Source organism: Cherax quadricarinatus, chromosome 18, assembly GCF_038502225.1.
Source record: "Cherax quadricarinatus isolate ZL_2023a chromosome 18, ASM3850222v1, whole genome shotgun sequence".
Classification (NCBI taxonomy): domain Eukaryota; kingdom Metazoa; phylum Arthropoda; class Malacostraca; order Decapoda; family Parastacidae; genus Cherax; species Cherax quadricarinatus.
The window spans coordinates 30,625,600-30,645,599 of NC_091309.1; the positions used below are offsets into that span (position 1 = coordinate 30,625,600).

General features: G+C 39.5%; 1 protein-coding gene across 7 annotated transcripts in view; it reads left to right on the forward strand.

Moving 5' to 3' along the window:
• Window positions 1-20,000, forward strand: part of Tao (Serine/threonine-protein kinase Tao) — a 330,915-nt gene that overhangs the window by 250,746 nt on the left and 60,169 nt on the right. For all 7 annotated transcript variants that reach the window (XM_070086374.1, XM_070086370.1, XM_070086375.1 and 4 more), the window contains exon 9: window positions 19,301-19,462. In XM_070086374.1, the coding sequence (XP_069942475.1) occupies window positions 19,301-19,462 (162 nt within the window). The remainder of the gene's footprint in view (window positions 1-19,300; window positions 19,463-20,000) is intronic.

Consider the following 20,000-nt stretch of genomic DNA (forward strand, 5'->3'; position numbering starts at 1 on the left):
CAACAGCAGCAGCAGCTGACAGTGCTACAGCAGCAGCAGACGATGCTACAGCAGCAGCAGACGATGCTACAGCAGCAGCAGACGATGCTACAGCAGCAGCAGACGGTACTACAGCAGCAGCAGCAGCAGCTGACGGTGGTACAGCAGCAGGAGCAGCTGATGGTGCTACAGCAGCAGCTGACAGTGCAGCAGCAGCAGCAGCAGCAGCAGCTGTACCACCAATAGTAGCGATGGTTGATTGGGGTTTATTATACAACCTGGCCAGCTCGGAGACACGCACTCCACTTTCATACTTATCAATGATCTTTTTCTTCATCTCTATAGTAATTCTCACCTTTATTGCTGTAGGGTTGGCACTAGAAGCTTTCTTGGGGCCCATGGTCACTTATTTTGCAGATAAAATCACCAAAAACACTGTAATAATACGAAATGTTCCGATTGTATGCTTGGATGTTACCGCGGAGGCTGGCTGGTAAACAATGCCACCGGCAGAACATGTGAGCGTGGCTCAGGCCGCACATAGACGCATCTCAGATGAACAACGTTCAGCGGGTTTTTAAGCGGTATGCGAGGCAAAATCGTGGCGATAAAATGTAGCGATATGCGGATTTAACGTTATGTAAGGGCAACGGTATGCGGGGGTCCACTGTACCTTGTGGGAGCACCAGTTCAAATGAGTGCCAGCTAGAGCAAACAGCAGGGCAAACACCTGGTATTCACTGATTTCATGTACAGTAAGGCCCCACTTTATGCCGTTTTGCCTTACACCGTTCCACTAATATGACGACTTCAAATTATGACCAAAATTTGCTATACAGCAAGCAGTCTTTCAAATACGGTGCGCCTCACCTGGTTTGTTTATATTCTCCATGAGCACATCTGTTATGTCTGGAAACTTTCTATAATTTCAAGTGTTTAAAAGTTATTGCATATTTTATGTGTACAGTGGACCCCCGCATACCGTTGGCATCACATAACGTTAAATCCGCATACCGATACATTTTATTGCTAAGATTTTGCCTCGCATACCGCTAAAAACCCGCTCAACACTATTCGTCCGAGACGCATCTAATGTGCGGCCTGAGCCAGCCTCACATGTTCCGCCGGTGGCATTGTTTACAAGCCAGCCTCCGCGGTAACATCCAAGCATGCAATCGGAACATTTCGTATTATTACAGCGTTTTTGGTGATTTTATCTGCAAAATAAGTGACCATGGGCCCCAAGAAAGCTTCTAGTGCCAACCCTGTGGTAAAAAGGGTGAGAAATATTATCGAAATACTGTGGTACCATGGTCAACTGCTGATGATGCTGCTGCTGCTGTAGCACTGTCAGCTGCTGCTGCTGCTGTACCACCGTCAGCTGCTGCTGTAGAACCGTCTGCTGCTGCTGTAGCACTGTCACCTGCTGCTGCTGTAGCACTGTCAGCTACTGCTGCTGCTGCACTGTCAGCTGCTGCTGCACTGTCAGCTGCTGCTGGTGCTGCTGCTGTAGCACCGTCAGCTGCTGCTGCTGCTGTATCACAATCAGCTGCTGCTGTAGCACTGTCAGCTGCTGCTGTAGCACTGTCAGCTGCTGCTGTAGCACTGTCAGCTGCTGCTGTAGCACCGTTGTTCGTGTGGCTTATTGAGAATACCAAGAAACAATTAACCCCAGAGGGTTAGCCACCCAGGATAACCCAAAAAAGTCAGTGTCATCGAAGACTGTCTAACTTATTTCCATTGGGGTCCTTAATCTTGTCTCCCAGGATGCAACCCACACCAGTCGACTAACACTCATGTGAACAGGGAAAAATGCCTGGAACTAGTGCTCATATTGGTGAATTTAAAGCCAGCAAAGGTTGGTTTGAGAGATTTAACCCTTTGACTGTTTCAGGCCCCTCTCTGAAACTGTCATTCTATGTCGCTCAATTTTTGAAAAAAAAAAAATTATTTTTTCTTATGAAATGATAGAGAATCTTTTCCCGATGGTAATGACACCAAAAGTTCGAAATTTGGTCGAAAACTCGTGGAATTATGGTCCCGCGAAGTTAGCGGTCTCGGTGACATATGCGTATCGGCGATTTCGCCGACTTTGAGCCCAATTTTCAGCCAATTCCATTGTTCCAGTTGACCAAACTCATAGCTATTTCTTTAGAACTCCATTTTATCTATCAGCTGAGTACAAGAAACCTCCCATTTACTAATTTGGACTACCCAATATGGTGGTCAGAAATTGGCAATTTGGCCAATTTCACGCAAAATAAAAAAGATGCCAATTTCAAAATAGGGTCCTGAATAAACAAGGTAGACATTCGTGGCACTAAAATAACATATGCTCTGTTCATTAGTCACATCTCTAGGCCCCTCTTATATTATTATTGCTTTCTATTTTGATTTTTTATTCATACAAAAAAATACAAAATTTACTGTTATGCAGACGACTGCATTATTGTAAAAATGGTATAAATAATATCAGTGCACTAGTGAAAGAATATTAGACTCCCTAGTTGACGTGTATTGGACGTGTGGTGTGATTTATTTACTCCAACATTGGTAAAAATCGAACATTTTCGCTACTTTGAGCTTAGTTTCAAGGTCGTTTTCATCGTAAAAGTAATGAAAATCATCTCTATTTCTGTAATATGTTTTCCATTTTATCACCTAAGACCATGAAAACGCGAATACAATGATAAATACTATACGAAAATACACCTCAAAGTCGGCGTTTTATTCCAAAAAAACGATCAGAGTTTTTTTTTTCTCATTACGCAATGTGTGCTGCAGGATTTTTTTTATGTGGTGCACACTGACCACACAGACCCATTCTCTCACATGTGGGCCTACCAGCTTTCTCCCACTTGATTTGAAGCCGCTAGAATTATTGAGTATATATACGTCAGAAACATTGGCTCGTAAGACGTATTTATACGTCGAAAACAGTCAAAGGGTTAAGAATCGTAGTGGCATACACAGTGTGATAAGACCTGTTTTGGAAGAAAATGCCAAACAGGACCTACAGTACTCAGGAGGAAAAGGCACTCCCAGGACACAGTGTCTCATCAGTCATTGCTGCATCTTCAATAAAAGTAAGTGTCATTTATTCTTCATTTAGTAGAGTAGTACATGCACAATATATATTGTGCATGTACTACTCTACTATTGTGCATGTATCCTTCTCTTTGTGTGTAGTAAAATGTATATTTCATGTGGTAAAATTTTTTTTTTTCATACTTTTGGGTGTCTTGCATGGATTAATTTGATTTCCATTATTTCTTATGGGGAAAATTCATTCGCATAACGATAATTTCGCATAACAATGAGCTCTCAGGAACGGATTAATATCGTTATGCGGGGGTCCACTGTACTCTTTGTTAATTATGCTTATGTGTACCTGTACCTAAATATACTTACACATTGTGCTGGAGTGAGTGTACACATTAAAATGACTAAGTGTCTCTACTCATGATGCCATAGTAATACTAGGTAATAATAATCTCTTGGGCACATTAACCCCTTCAGGGTCCAAGGCCAAAATCTGAAGTGGTGCCCCAGTGTCCAAGAATTTTCCAAAAAAAAAAAATTTTTATTTTTTCTTATGAAATGGTAGAGAATCTTTTTGTGAAGGTAATAAAACAAAAAGTACGAAATTTGATGGAAAATTGACGAAATTATGCTCTTGCGAATTTTGATGTGTCAGCGATATTTACAAATCGGCGATTTTGCCAACTTCGACTCCCATTTTAGGTCAATTACATCATTCCAGTCAACCAAATTCTTAGCTATTTCACTAGTATTACTTCTATTCTATCGATTGAGCACAAGAAGTCGCCAAGTCAACTGTTTCAACTACAAAATAAAGTGATCGGAAATTGGTAATTTGGCCAATTTAACACAAAGTTCAAAATATTCCAATTTCAAAATAGCGTCCAGAATAAACAATGTAGGCATTCCTGGCACTAAACTAACATTTCCTCTGTTCATTAGTTACGTTTTGAGGCTTTACAAGTAAATCCCATTTTGATTTTTTATTCACATAATGAATTTTTATTCACACCAAAAAATAGAAGATTTACTGTTATGCAATATTGTAATAATTGTACAAATATCATCACCACATTTGTGAATGTATATTAGACCCACCAGCTGGCGTGTATTAGATGTGTGAGTCGTTTGTTTACTCTTGAACATCGGCATAAATTTAACATTTCCGCTATTTCTGTAATGTGTCTTCCATTCTATCAAATGAGACCAAGAAATTGCAAATATGACTATAAAAAACATACGAAAAAACACTGCAAAGTTGCTGTTTTAATCGAAAATCTTGGTTTCAGTTTTTTTCTCTCATTATACACAGTGTGCTGCAGGATTTGTTTTATGTGGTGCACACATACCACATAGATGTATTCTCTCATATCTAGGCCCAAGTGTACCACTCACAGTTTATCATAGTGAGCTGAGCTCATGACGTAGATCTATGGTTTGGACCCTGAACGTAAAGCCATAGATCTACGGGACGGACCCCGAAAGGGTTAAATGTCTTATTTTACATTAATATAAACATTTTCACCAATCCATCTTTGATATTTTCTTCAAAATTTTATAAGAAACATGTTACAAAGCATGTAAACATAATACAGTGATCCCTCGATAATCGTAGTTTTCAGGAATCATAGATTTCGGAAATCATAGGGATATTTTCGAACGAACATGGGCTCGCTAATCGTAGGTTGACTCGCGAATAGTAGGTCGTCCGGGACACGTATGCACGATGTGAGCCGGGGCGGCCTCCCTACCCAGCCAGCGTGGCATTGTTTACCAGTGAGCGAAGGTCCCCTCACGTGCTCCTACGAAATATTTCATAATACAGTGGACCCCCGCATAACGATATTAATCCGTTCCTGAGAGCTCATTGTTATGCGAAATTATCGTTATGCGAATGAATTTTCCCCATAAGAAATAATGGAAATCAAATTAATCCGTGCAAGACACCCAAAAGTATGAAAAAAAAAAATTTACCACATGAAATATAAATTTTCCTACACACAAAGAGAAGGATACATGCTCAATAGTAGAGTAGTACATGCACAATATATATTGTGCATGTACTACTATACTAAATGAAGAATAAATGACACTTACCTTTATTGAAGATGCAGCAATGACTGATGAGACACTGTGTCCTGGGAGTGCCTTTTCCTCCTGAGTACTGTAGGTCCTGTTTGGCATTTTCTTCCAGAACAGGCCTTATCACACTGTGTATGCCACTACTATTCTTAAATCTCTCAAACCAACCTTTGCTGGCTTTAAATTCACCAATATGAGCACTAGTTCCAGGCGTTTTTCCCTGTTCACATGAGTGTTAGTCGACTGGTGTGGGTTGCATCCTGGGAGACAAGATTAAGGACCCCAATGGAAAAAGTTAGTCTTCGATGACACTGACTTTTTTGGGTTATCCTAGGGTGGCTAACCCTCTGGGGTTAATTGTTTCTTGGTATTCTCAATAAGCCACACCAACAATGGTGCTGCAGCAGCAGCAGCAGCTGACAGTGCTACAGCAGCAGCTGCAGCTGACAGTGCAGCAGCAGCAGCAGCAGCTGACAGTGCAGCAGCAGCAGCAGCTGACAGTACTACAGCAGCAGCCGACAGTGCTACAGCAGCAGCAGACGGTGCTACAGCAGCAGCAGACTGTACTACAACAGCAGCAGCAGCTGACAGTGCTACAGCAGCAGCAGCAGCTGACAGTGCTACAGCAGCAGCTGATGGTGCTACAGCAGCAGCAGACGGTGCTACAGCAGCAGCAGCAGCTGACGGTGCTACAGCAGCAGCAGCAGCTGACAGTGCTACAGCAGCAGCAGCATCAGCAGTTGACCATGGTACCACAGTATTTCGATAATATTTCTCACCCTTTTTACCACAGGGTTGGCACTAGAAGCTTTCTTGGGGCCCATGGTCACTTATTTTGCAGATAGTCACCAAAAACGCTGTAATAGTACGAAATGTTCCGATTGTATGCTTGGATGTTACCGCGGAGGCTGGCTTGTAAACAATGCCACCGGCGGAACATGTGAGGCTGGCTCAGGCCGCACATTAGACGCGTCTCGGACGAATAGTGTTGAGCGGGTTTTTTAGCGGTATGTGAGGCAAAATCTTAGCGATAAAATGTATCAGTATGCGGATTTAACGTTATGTGATGCCAACGGTATGCGGGGGTCCACTGTATTCCACTCATTTTAGTGCTTGCAAGTACTAAATAAGCTACCATGGCTCCAAAGAAAGCTCCTAGTGCCAAGCCTGTGGTAAAGAAGAGCTCACTACTGAGGAGCTGCAAGAGCTTCAGCAGGAACAGCAACAGATCGCAGCTCAGAATCTTGCTGCAGAGGAGGAGGAAGAGAGATGGAAGAAATTAGAGATTTTTGCTATGTGGGGTAAGATGGAAAGATTTATGGAGAAACATCACCCTGACAAGGCTGTTGCAAGCCATATTGGCAACATGTACAGTGACAGTCTTGGGCCATTTTGGGGAAGTGTTAAAGAGACGCCAGAAACAGAGCTCTCTCCACAGTTACTTTGCGAGACAGGACTCCAGTGACTCAAGGTGGTCCTAGTGGCATTAAGAAATAGAGAAGAGAAGCAACCCCCGAAAAGCAATTGGTTCCTGAGGTGTTGCTGGAAGGGGATTCCCCTTCCAAACTGTAAACAATCCAATCTCTCTCTCCTCCTCCAGTCTCCCAAACACTAAGAAGAATCTCCAATAAAGGTAAGTGTTATGCTGTTAATGTTTCATTCATCATTTCCCATTGTATTGTTTATGTACTACATCTGTATTTCATGTAAAATTTTTTTTTGTTTTAATTCTTCTGGGTGTCAGGAAGGGGTTAATTGCATTTACATTATTTCTTATGGGGAAAATTGATTTGAAAATCTTAGATTTCGATAATAGTAGCAACTCCAGGAACGGATTAACTACGAAAAACGAGGGACCACTGTACATACACCCACAGAATAAAAATTGACGAACATAATATTTGTTTACAAAGCTGCTTTGTAGGAGTGTCGGAAGAATTACGTTTTCTCTAGTCAAACACTGGGGGATAACTGTAGATAAATATTCCTTTCGTATGCCTTCACTCTATATATAATAGTTCATGATCCTTGTGGGTTTAGTGCTTCTTTTTTATTATGATTATAATAATAATTTGTAATAATAATAATAATAATAATAATAATAATTTGTCAGAGCATCATTCCTTCTAAGAATTACATGAGAATGGAAGTGTTGGTCTTTATTTATTCTACTGTACCACTGTGGAGACAACTTGTACACAATGTAAGGTGTTTGTATGAATATTTATGAACCATAACCAGACGCATCGTCTGTTTGTTTACATAGTGGGTAGGGTGGCCAGGCTGGCTTCCCTACACTACCCTACCTACCACACCACTTTCTACAAATAAATGCTTTTCACCTTTCACTTCACATTAACCTTTGACTGTTTCGGTCGTATATATACGTCTTACGAGGTACCGTGTTTGACGTATATATACGTACTCATAAATTCTAGCAGCTTCAAATCAAGTAGGAGAAAGCTGGTAGGCCCACATGTGAGAGAATGGGTCTGTGTGGTCAGTGTGCACCATATAAAAAAATCCTGGAGCAAGCAGTGCATAATGAGAAAAAAAACTCCGACCTTTTTTTTTTAATTAAAAGGCCGACTTTGTGGTCTGTTTTCGTATAGTATTTATGGTTATATTCTCATTTTCTTGGTCTCATTTGATAGAATGGAAAACATATTATAGAAATAGAGGTGATTTTGATTGGTTTTAATGTGAAAAGAACCTTGAAATGGAGTGCGAAGTAGGGGAAATGTTTGATTTTCGCCAATGTTCAAAAGTAAACAAATGATGTCATTATCCAATAAATGTCCAACTAGCCATTCTAATTTGCAGTCATGAATATGTTGACATTATTTATACAATTATTACAATATTGCAGTAGTCTGCATAACAGTAAATCTTCTATATTTTGTTTGAATAAAAATTCAAGATTCGTAGATGTCGCCGAGGTTACTAACTTTGCGAGAGCGTGATTACGTAAGTTTTCCACCAAATTTCATTATTTTGGTGTCATTACCATTAGGAAAAGATTCTCTACCATTTCGTAAGTTTTTTTTTTTTTTTTCTTTTCCAAAAATTTTTCGACACCAGAAGACACCTCAGGATTTGGGGTTTTCACAGTCAAGGGGTTAAGACTACAAATATTGTAAGGTAATTAATAAAGTGTACTGTTTATGCATTTTATCACTCTATGGAGCTTTAAACATTGTCATAGTATATTATGTGTGGGTGGGGGGTGACCAAGAGGGCTACCTCACCTACCTTCCTACAGTAAATACTACTCACCTTTTGCCCTACATTAAGACTACTAATATTTTGAGGTAAATGAGTGTACTGTGTGTGTATTTTACTTTTTAGTGTTTTTAACACCTAGTTTTATTGCTAACTTAATATATGTTAGTGTAAACTTATCTGGCATTTATAAGTGGAAAAAATGGTGTGCTTTCCGGTAATGTCTGCTTTCCGGCAGTAGCCTGGAACCTAACCTGCCGTATAAGTGGGGCCCTACTGTAGTATTAACTCAACCATTTTAAGAGGAAAGTGATGTTTACCCCAAGTTTAGTGGCTTTGAGGTGGATATGGCCATAAGTGGTCGAGGAAATATCAAAAAACCTCGATAATAACCCATGTGCAACATTTGTGCAACACCCTTTCAGACTGTTTCATAACCTATGCCCTAAGTAAAGAGAAACAATTCTGGAACGTAATACTTGTTCAGCTGGCTGGCCGGCTGCTGGCGGCCTGGCTCCATTTGTTTGTCTGTGTCTGTCTCTATCTCTGTCTTTCTCTCTCTATCTGTCTCTGTCTCACAGGTATACATAAATACAAGTGTGCATAGTGTAAATTACCTAGGATAACTAAAAAAATCCAGACAGTGCTATACTCTGCTTGAAGATATGAGTAAACATGATGACGCAGTCTTGGGGCTCTCTCTGAGACAGGGAGCTTGACAGACAGACAGGGAGCTTGACAGACAGACAAATAGACAAACAGACACGTTTGTGTACCAGCGAAAACAAAGGGAGGGCCGATGCTCATCAAATGCCAACTCTAATCTTTTCTTATCAAGTCTTATCACCACACCCTCGCGTATGCTCATCAAATGCCAGCTCTTATCTAATGTTATCTCATCTTATCATGTCACTGTCAGGGGTGGACTTGAGGTTTTTTTTTTTCATGCTTCAAGGGAACTTATTACATATTATCATTATTATTATTTATTATTATTTATACTTCCACATATCCAAAACATTACTGGGACCTATAAATACTTTGTATATATTCCAAGACAATAGTAAATGGCCAAGCAGGTGTAAATGTCCACCTGTCAGTGTGTTTGTGACACTTTGAGTGCAATTTGAGTACCTAATACTTGTGTCAGAACAAAGATTAGTTATGAAATGACAAGAACTACTATAAATTGTAATTATCAAAACATAAAAATTATATAAAATAATACGAAAAAAATTGAAAAAAAAAAAAAAGGTATATCAGCCACACTTCTGCAAGCGGCATGACTTGATATTGCTGTCACGTGAGCATCCAGTGCCACCTTCTTGGCCTCATATCTCTGTAAGTACTTACCCTAATTTTTTTTTTATCTTATAACACTTAGAAAAATGTACTCTTTATTTTCATTAAAAAAAAATTATTTTTCAAAATATTCAGGGCACTGGGGTAGTGAATGTATATATACGTTTGGATCGTTTACTGGTTAATAGTAGATTTAATGTGTGCAGGATATTTTTCAGTTTAATTTTCAAAATTCATTTTTCATATGCAATATGAGAAGCATTATGAATACAGTGCCCACTTTGTTTGGGTAGAAAATGTGCATATAGTAAGTAGCTAGATGTAGAAACCATGTTTGAAGTCTGTGGCTAGAGTAAGTGTTCAAGTTGTACGTGTGTGGATTCCTGCTTGTTGGACCATTGGAAGGGGTTGGCAGAAGTCACCTCAGGATCAACATTGTGTTAGTCACAAGAAACTAAAACCTATTCTGTTTTCATCTGTTTTCTTCAGTAGAATGGAGACTCCAGCTAGTTGACAGATAATTGTAGGACTTAGAACAACCTGTTTCCTCTATTAATGTATTAGTTTCCTAATTACTTCTTAACAGATGTCGTTTGCAGTTACCATATATATGTATATACACAGTTGGGCCCCCGCTTTACGGCTGTTTCAAATTATGACAAAAACTTGCTATACAGCTCCCCGTTTTTCTAATATGGCGCACCCTGCCTGGGTTGTTTACATTGTCCGAGAGCACATCTCTCTGTTGTGTCTGGAAACTTTCCAGAATTTCAAGTGTTTTAAAGTTATTGAATATTTTATATGTACTCTGATAATTATGTGTACCTGTACCTATATACGTACATATACTCACCATGCTGGCGTGCAGGTACACATTAAAATCATTGTGTCCCTCTAGTCTTAATGCCATAGTAATAATATTAATAGTGCATAATAATCACTCTTGGACACATTAAATGACTTATTTTACATTAATATAGACATTTTCATTAACCCCTTGACTGTCGCAACCCCCAATCCTGAGGTGTCTCCTGGTGCCGCAAAATTAAAAAAAAAAAATAATTTTTTCTTGGGAAATGATAGAGAATCTTTTCCCAATTGTAATGACACCAAAAAAAAAAACGAAATTTGATGGAAAACTGATGGAATTACGCTCTTGCGAAGTTAGCGACCTCGGCGATATTTACAAATCGGCAATTTTACCCACTTTGAGCCCTATTTTTGGCTAATTCCATTGTTCCAGTCGAACAAACTCATAGCTATTTCTTTAGATCTCCATTTTTTCTATCGATTGAGTACAAGAAACTGCCTATTTACCGATTTCAACTACCCATTAACGTGGTCAGAAATTTGCAGCTTGGCCAATTTCACGAAAATTAAAAAATATGACGGTTTCAAAATAAGGTCCAGAATGAACACTGCAGATATTCCTGGTTCTAAAATAACATTTTCTTTGTTTATCAGTTACGTCTCCAGGCCCCTTTGATATTACTCTTGCTTTCTATTTTGAATTTTTATTCAAACAAAAAATAGAAGATTTACTGTTATGCAGACTACTGCAATATTGTAATAATTGTATAAATACAGTGGACCCCCGCATACCGTTGGCCTTACATAACGTTAAATCCGCATACCGCTACATTTTATCGCCAAGATTTTGCCTCGCATACCGCTAAAAAACCCACTCAACGTTGTTCGTCTGAGACGCGTCTATGTGCGGCCTGACCCACACTCACATGTTCCGCCGGTGGCATTGTTTACCAGCCAGCCTCCGCGGTAACATCCAAGCATACAATCGGAACATTTCGTATTATTACAGTGTTTTTGGTGATTTTATCTGCAAAATAAGTGACCATGGGCCCCAAGAAAGCTTCTAGTGCCAACCCTACAGCAATAAGGGTGAGAATTACTATAGAGATGAAGAAAAAGATCATTGATAAGTATGAAAGTGGAGTGCGTGTCTCCGAGCTGGCCAGGTTGTATAATAAACCCCAATCAACCATCGCTACTATTGGTGGTACAGCTGCTGCTGCTGCTGTACCACCGTCAGCTGTTGCTGCTGCTGCACTGTCAGCTGCTGCTGTAGCACCATCAGCTGCTGCTCCTGCTGTACCACCGTCAGCTGCTGCTGCTGCTGCTGTAGTACTGTCTGCTGCTGCTGTAGCATCATCTGCTGCTGCTGTAGCATCGTCTGCTGCTACTGTAGCACTGTCAGCTGCTGCTGATGTTGTACCCCCATCAGCTGCTGCTGCTGCTGCTGTAGTACCGTCTGCTGCTGCTGTAGCATCGTCTCCTGCTGCTGTAGCACTGTCAGCTGCTGCTGCTGTTGTACCACTGTCAGCTGCTGCTGCTGCTGCTGTAGTACCGTCTGCTGCTGCTGTAGCATCGTCTGCTGCTGCTGTAGCACTGTCAGCTGCTGCTGCTGTAGCACTGTTGTTGTTGTGGTTTATTGAGAATACCAAGAAACAATTAACCCCAGAGGATTTGCCACCCAGGATAACCCAAAAAAGTCAGTGTCATCGAAGACTGTCTAACTTATTTCCATTGGGGTCCTTAATCTTGTCTCCCAGGATGCAACCCACACCAGTCGACTAACACCCAGGTGAACAGGGAAAATTGCCTGGAACTAGTGCTCATATTGGTGAATTTAAAGCCAGCAAAGGTTGGTTTGAGAGATTTAAGAATCATAGTGGCATACACAGTGTGATAAGGCCTGTTCTGGAAGAAAATGCCAAACAGGACCTACAGTACTCAGGAGGAAAAGGCACTCCCAGGACACAGTGTCTCATCAGTCATTGCTGCATCTTCAATAAAGGTAAGTGTCATTTATTCTTCATTTAGTAGAGTAGTACATGCACAATATATATTGTGCATGTACTACTCTACTATTGTGCATGTATCCTTCTCTTTGTGTGTAGGAAAATGTATATTTCATGTGGTAAAATTTTTTTTTCATACTTTTGGGTGTCTTGCACGGATTAATTTGATTTCCATTATTTCTTATGGGAAAAATTCATTCGCATAACAATAATTTCGCATAACAATGAGTTCTCTTGCACGGATTAATATCGCTATGCGGGGGTCCACTGTAATGTCAACCCATTCATGATTGCATATTAGAATGGCTAGTTGGACATTTATTGGACAATGACATCATTTGTTTACTTTTGAACATCGGCAAAAATCAAACATTTCCCCTACTTTGAGCTCCATTTCCAGGTTCTTTTTATAGTAAAACCAATCAACATCACCTCTATTTTTATAATATGTTTTCCATTCTATCAAATGAGACCAAGAAAACGAGAATACAACCATAAATACTATACGAAAGACCACAAAGTCGGCATTTTAACCCTTTCACAGTTTCAGACATACAGTGGACCCCCGGTTCGCGATACTAATCCGTTCCTGAGAGCTCATCGTAAACCAAAAATATCGGAAAGCGAATCAATTTTCCCCATAAGAAATAATGGAAATCAAATTAATCCGTGCAAGACAACCAAAAGTTTGAAGAAAAAAAAGACTTTTACCACATGAAATAATAAGTTTAATGCAATAGAATAGTAATTACAATAACAATAAATAACGAAAAAATAATTGACACTTACCTTTAATGAAGATCTGGTGATGATTGATGGGATGGGAGGAGGGGAGTGTGTGGATGGTGTTAGCATTTAGAAGGGGAATCCCCCTCCATTAGGACTTGAGGTAGCAAGTCCTTTTCCGGGGTTACTTACCTTCTTCTTTTAATGCCACTAGGACCAGGTTGAGAGTCACTGGACCTCTGTCGCACAACATATCTGTCCATAGAGGCCTGTACCTCTCGTTCCTTTATGACTTTCCTAAAGTGGTTCACAACATTGTCAGTGTAATAGTCACCAGCACGGCTTGCAATAGCTGTCTGAGGGTGATTTTCATCCATAAAGGTTTGCAGTTCAACCCACTTTGCACATATTTCCTTAATCTTCGAAGTAGGCAACTTCAATTTCTCTCTCCCCTCCTCCGAAGCAGTTTCCTCAGGTTTGGCCTCTTGCTGTTGAAGATGATCTAGCAGCTCATCAGTGGTTAGTTCTTCATTGTCCTCCTCCACCAACTCTTCAACATCATCCCCACTAACCTCCAACCCCAAGGACTTCCCCAAAGTCACAATGGATTCCTCAACTGGCATAGGCTTCTCAGGGTTAGCCTCAAACTCTCCGAAATCCCTTTTGTCTACACATTCTGGCCACAGTCTTTTCCAGGCAGAGTTCAAGGTCCTCTTAGTCATTCCCTCCCAAGCCTTACCTATAAGTTTTAACACAATTGAGGATAGTAAAGTGATCCTTCCAAAACTCCTTTAGAGTCAATTGAGTTTCTGTCGTCAATTCAAAGCGCCTTTCAAACATAGCTTTTGTGTACAGTTTCTTGAAGTTGGAAATGACCTGCTGGTCCATGGGCTGCAGGAGAGGAGTGGTATTAGGAGGCAAAAACTTCACCTTAATGAAACTCATGTCCCCAGAAAGTCGCTCTGCCAAGCCATTAGGATGACCAAGGGCATTGTCTAATACCAGGAGGCACTTAAGGTCTAATTCCTTTTCAATTAGGTAATTTTTCACATTGGGGGCAAATGCATGGTGTAACCAGTCATAGAAAAAGTCCCTAGTGACCCATGCCTCACTGTTTGCCCTCCACAGCACACACAAATTAGCCTTGAGGATATTCTTTTGCCGGAACGCTCTGGGAGTTTCTGAGTGATACACCAATAAAGGCTTCACTTTGCAATCACCACTAGCATTGGAACACATCAACAGAGTAAGCGTGTCTTTCATAGGCTTATGTCCTGGGAGAGCCTTTTCCTCCTGAGTAATGTAGGTCCTGCTTGGTAATTTCTTCCAAAACAGGCCTGTTTTGTCACAATTAAACACTTGTTCAGGTTTCAATCCTTCAGCCTCTATGTACTCCTTGAATTCATGCACATATTTTTCAGCCGCTTTGTGGTCTGAACTGGCAGCCGCACCATGCCTAATCACACTATGTATACCACTACGATTCTTAAATCTTTCAAACCAACCTTTGCTGGCCTTAAATTCACTCACATCACCACTAGTTGCACACAATTTTTTTAACAAATCGTCATGCAACTGCCTAGCCTTTTCACAAATGATTGCTTGAGAGATGCTATCTCCTGCTATCTGTTTTTCATTTATCCACACCAATAACAGTCTCTCAACATTTTCTAACACTTGCGGTCACTGTTTCGTAATCACAGTTGCACCTTTTGCAAGAGCAGCTTCCTTGATTTCCGTTTTCTTGCTCAGTGTAGTAGAGATGGTTGATTGGGGTTTACTATACAACCTGACCAGCTCCGACACACGCCCTCCACTTTCATTAGCACCCTTGGTCTCAAAGGGTTGGCACTGGGAGCTTTCTTGGGGCCCATGGTGACTTATTTTGCAAAAACAGGCACCAAAAACAGTGATAATATGAATAATATGGAATGTACCGAATGTATCCTTAGATGCGCGCACACTGGCTGGCTTGTAAACACTGGCACACACAGGGCAGTTCAGGCCACACATGGACATGTCTTGTACGAACCACATCGCATACCGGGTTTTGTATTGGGAAGCGAGGCAAATTTTCTGCGATATAATGCATCGGTTACCGGATTTATTGGATACCGATAGCATCGCGAACCGGGGGTCCACTGTACTAGTACGGCTTACGCACCAGGGTTTTTGACGTACTAGTACGCCTAAATTCTAGTGCCCTCAAATCTAGTGAGAGGGAGCTGGTAGGCCTACATATGAAAGAATGGGTCTATGTGGTCAGTGTGCGCAGTATAAAAAAACCCTGCAGCACAGTGCGTAATGAGAAAAAAAAAACTGACTGTTTTTTTGGAATAAATACAGCGACTTTGCAATGTATTTTTGTATGGTATTTATTGTTGTGTTCTAGTTTTCTTGGTCTCATTTTATAGAATGGAAGACATGTTACAGAAATTGAGATGATTTTGACTGGTTTTACAATGAAAAGTACCTTGAAATTGTGCTCAAAGTAGCAGAAATGTTCGATTTTTACCAAAGTTCAAAAGTAAACAAATCATGCCAGGCGTCCAATACACGTCAAATGGTGAGTCTAATGTTCTTTCACAAGTGCGCCGATATTATTTATACCATTTCTACACTAATGCAGTAGTCTGCATAACAGTCAATCTTATATTTTTTGTGAGAATAAAAATTCAAAGTGGAAAGCAAAAGAATGTAAGAGGGGCATGGGGACATGACTAGTGAACAGAGGAAAAGTTAATTTAGTGCCAGGAATGTCTATCTTGTTTATTCTGGACCCTATTTGGAAATTGGCATCTTTTGAAATTTGTGTGAAATTGGCAAAATTGCTAAATTCTGACCACTGTATTGGATAGTTGAATTCAGTAAATGGGTGGTTTCTTGTACTCATTCAGTAGAAAAAATGGAGTTCTAGCAAAATAGTTATGATTTTTGTCGACTAGTACAGTGGAATTGGCTGAAAATTGGGCTCAAAGTGGGTAAAATCGCCAATGCGTAAACATTGTCGAGACCGCTAACTTTGCGAGAGCATAATTCCTCAAGTTTTCCATCAAATTTCATACTTTTGGTGTCATTATGACCGGGAAAATATTCTCTATCTTTTCATAAGATTTTTTTTTTTTTTTTTTTTTTTTTTTTTAAATTTTGGCAACCCTGAGAACAAGTCTGGGAGAAGGCCTGGGGATCCTGAAAAGGTTGATTAAAAAATGGTCGGAGTTTTTTTTCTCGTTATGCACTGCGTGCTCCAGGATTTTTTTTATATGGTGCACACTGACCACACAGACCCATTCTCTCACATGTGGGCCTACCAGCTTTCTCCTGCTTGATTGGAAGCCGCTAGAATTTATGAGTACATGTACGTCAAACATGGTACCTCGTAAGACATATATATATATATATATACGACCGAAACAGTGGAAGAGGTAATCCAGTTATGAAATTTTCTTCAAAATTATGAAGCACGTTACATAGCATATAAAAATGATACATACACGCACAGAACAATAAATTTCACGTAAATATGAGGTGTGGTATCCAGGCAGAGGGAAAACGTGTATGAATCTGCATTTGACCCAGTCACTCCCCTTAACACATTCTGCTTTGTTTGCAAATCTCGGCATGAATTCTCATTACTTCTCCCTTCGTTTATGTGGCACCTAAAGGTAGCTAGAAATTAAGTTCGGTGAACAAGGTATGTCGATAGTAATAATATGGCTCTGGGCCACATAAAATATCATATAGCTATGTAGGTAGGTGTAGCTATGTAGCCCAGATGGGCTACATCTACTGGCTACCTACACCTGACTTACTGCAAATAAATACTACTCACCTCTCATCCTACATTGACTACACATATTTTAAGGTAGATAATGAGTGTATTGTATGTGTATTTTATATCTCTGGGCTGCTTTAAATATCGTATACGTATTAGGTTTGGGACGGGGAGCCAGGGCTTCCTACACCTGACTTTTATTTATAATTTTATTTATTTATTTATTTATTTATAATTTGAGCACACTTACAGAGGTACAAAAAAAAAAAAATACAGATAAGAGCAGCATGCCAAAGCTCCTACAAATAAGTAATACTCACTTCTCGCCCTACATTAAGACTACAAATATTTTAAGGTAAGCTGGGCTGCTTTAAATATCGTATACGTATTAGGTTTGGGACGGGGAGCCAGGGCTTCCTACACCTGACTTTTATTTATAATTTTATTTATTTATTTATTTATTTATAATTTGAGCACATACAGAGGTAATGTGCCAAAGTATAAGTATTTTACATTTACTATATGTATTTTTTAACCCTTTGGGGGTTTCGGCCGTACTAGTACGGCTTACGACCCAGGGTTTTTGACATACTAGTATGCCTAAATTCTAGCGCCCTCAAATCTAGTGGGAGAAAGCTGGTAGGCCTACATATGAAAGAATGGGTCTATGTGGTCAGTGTGCGCAGTATAAAAAAAACCCTGCAGCACAGTGCGTAATGAGAGAAAATAAAACTGACCGTTTTTTTGGAATAAATACAGCGAATTTGCACTGTATTTTCGTATGGTATTTATTGTTGTATTCTAGTTTTCTTGGTCTCATTTTATAGAATGGAAAACATATTACAGAAATTGAGATGATTTTGACTGGTTTTACAATGAAAAGTACCTTGAAATTGAGCTCAAAGTAGCAGAAATGTTCAATTTTTACCAAAGTTCAAAAGTAAACAAATCATGCCAAGCGTCCAATACATGTCAGCTGGTGAGTCTAATATTCTTTCACAAGTGCGCCGATATTATTTATACCATTTTTTACACTAATGCAGTAGTCCGCATAACAGTAAATCTTCTATTTTTTGTGAGAATAATAATTCAAAGTGGAAAGCAAAAGAATGTAAGAGGGGCCTTGGGACGTGACTAATGAACAGAGGAAATGTCATTTTAGTGCCAGGAATGTCTTTCTTGTTTATTCTGGACCCTATTTGGAAATTGGCATCTTTTGAAATTTGTGTGAAATTGGCAAAATTGCTAAATTCTGACCACTGTATTGGATAGTTGAAATTGGTAAATGGGTGGTTTCTTGCACTCATTCGATAGAAAAAATGAAGTTCTAGTACAGTGGAATAGGCCGAAAATAGGGCTCAAAGTGGGCAAAATCGCCGATGCGTAAAAATCGCCTAGACCGCTAACTTCGCGAGAGCATAATTCCGTAAGTTTTCCATCAAATTTCATACTTTTGGTGTCATTATGATCGGGAAAAGATTCTCTATCTTTTCATATTTTTTTTTTTTTTTAAATTTGGCCGACCCTGAGAACAAGTCTCGGAGAGGGCCTGTCAACCCTCAAAGGGTTAATGCCAAGTTCTATTACTTAACATAAGTTAGTGTAAACTTCTTGTCTGGCATTTATATGCATTTATAAATGGAAAAATGGCATTCTGCTTTCTGGCAGTAGACTGGAACCTAACCTGCCTTATAAGTGGGGCCCTACTGTGTGTGTGTGTGTGTGCGTGTTTGTTTATTTATTTATTTATTGTGGCTGTGTAACAGCTGATGTCTGCCATACAGTATGTTGTCACCTTGAGAATATTTACTTTGATTCTTGATAAAATACCAGTTAATTTTCCAGATGTGTTCTCTATCCTTTAAACTAATGATATGTAAGGGACTCCATATATATATTTCCACTGTTTGCATAGATAGCTTGAGCAACAAGCAGCATGCATTTTCTTTGCCTTGGGGTTTACATTTAGGTGTATAAAATTTAGAAGGCTATGAAATCCATTCTACTATATAGCCTTTCTTAAGGTTGGCTTTCTTACTGTTCACCTTTCTTTACTGTTCACTTTAGAATTGTATGGCTGTGTTTAAGGAGTAGTATTGTGTTAGGATCTTAACATGTTGATAAAGTGTTAGCAATTAATTTATTCTAATTCATAATGTGAGAGTTAAAACAGCTTATCTAAATATACAATTGAAATTAAAAATGAGAATTTAGCATTTGGTTTTTGTGAATATTTAGTGCTCCGTGATGCTTCATGATACCACCATTCATGACATGCAGTGCAAGTTACATTAATGTTGAAATACTGATACCTTTCTCTCTATAAAAACTAATTTATTGTTATGAAATACAGCCAGGTGGCAACCATGGGGAAGCAAGCACTAGCAATTTTGCCACCATAAAGACTACATCCATTGTTAGCAAACAGCAGAAGGAACACCTTCAGGAAGATATGCATGCTGCCATGTCTGGCTACAAACGAATGCGTCAAGAACATCAGCGAGCGCAAGCTAAGGTACGACATTCATAGTTGTTCCATGTGTAGCTTGAAATGTTGAAATGTCAGGGAAAGAAGAGCAGTTCTGAGAAAGAACATAGCATCAAAGATTCAGGGTGCAGTATCAAAGATGTTTGTAGATAGACTCTTGTTTCAGCTGGCACAGGATTGAGGTTGGATTTTGTTAACTATGTATATCACATACATATTTTAGATGTGTATACAGTATTATGCTGATAATGAAGTTTTTTTTTTTTTTTTCAAAACTTCCTTGATTTGAGCTTGATCATTTTTTTTTCCTTGGTAGTGCTAAATACAGCTTGTATTCTGTTTAATCAACTGTTCTTGCTGTTGTCAATTCATTGATTTAGAGCTTCACATGAATATGTTACATGAACACTTCAGATATGCACATGGCACATCAGAATTTCTTTTTTACCTACTAACACAATTACTTAAACCACATAGGTAGGTATTATGTACTCTACTGGGTATCAAAATTGTCATACACTGAATGTAAATGACTTTTACTAATAGACAAATCTTTTTTTACTTA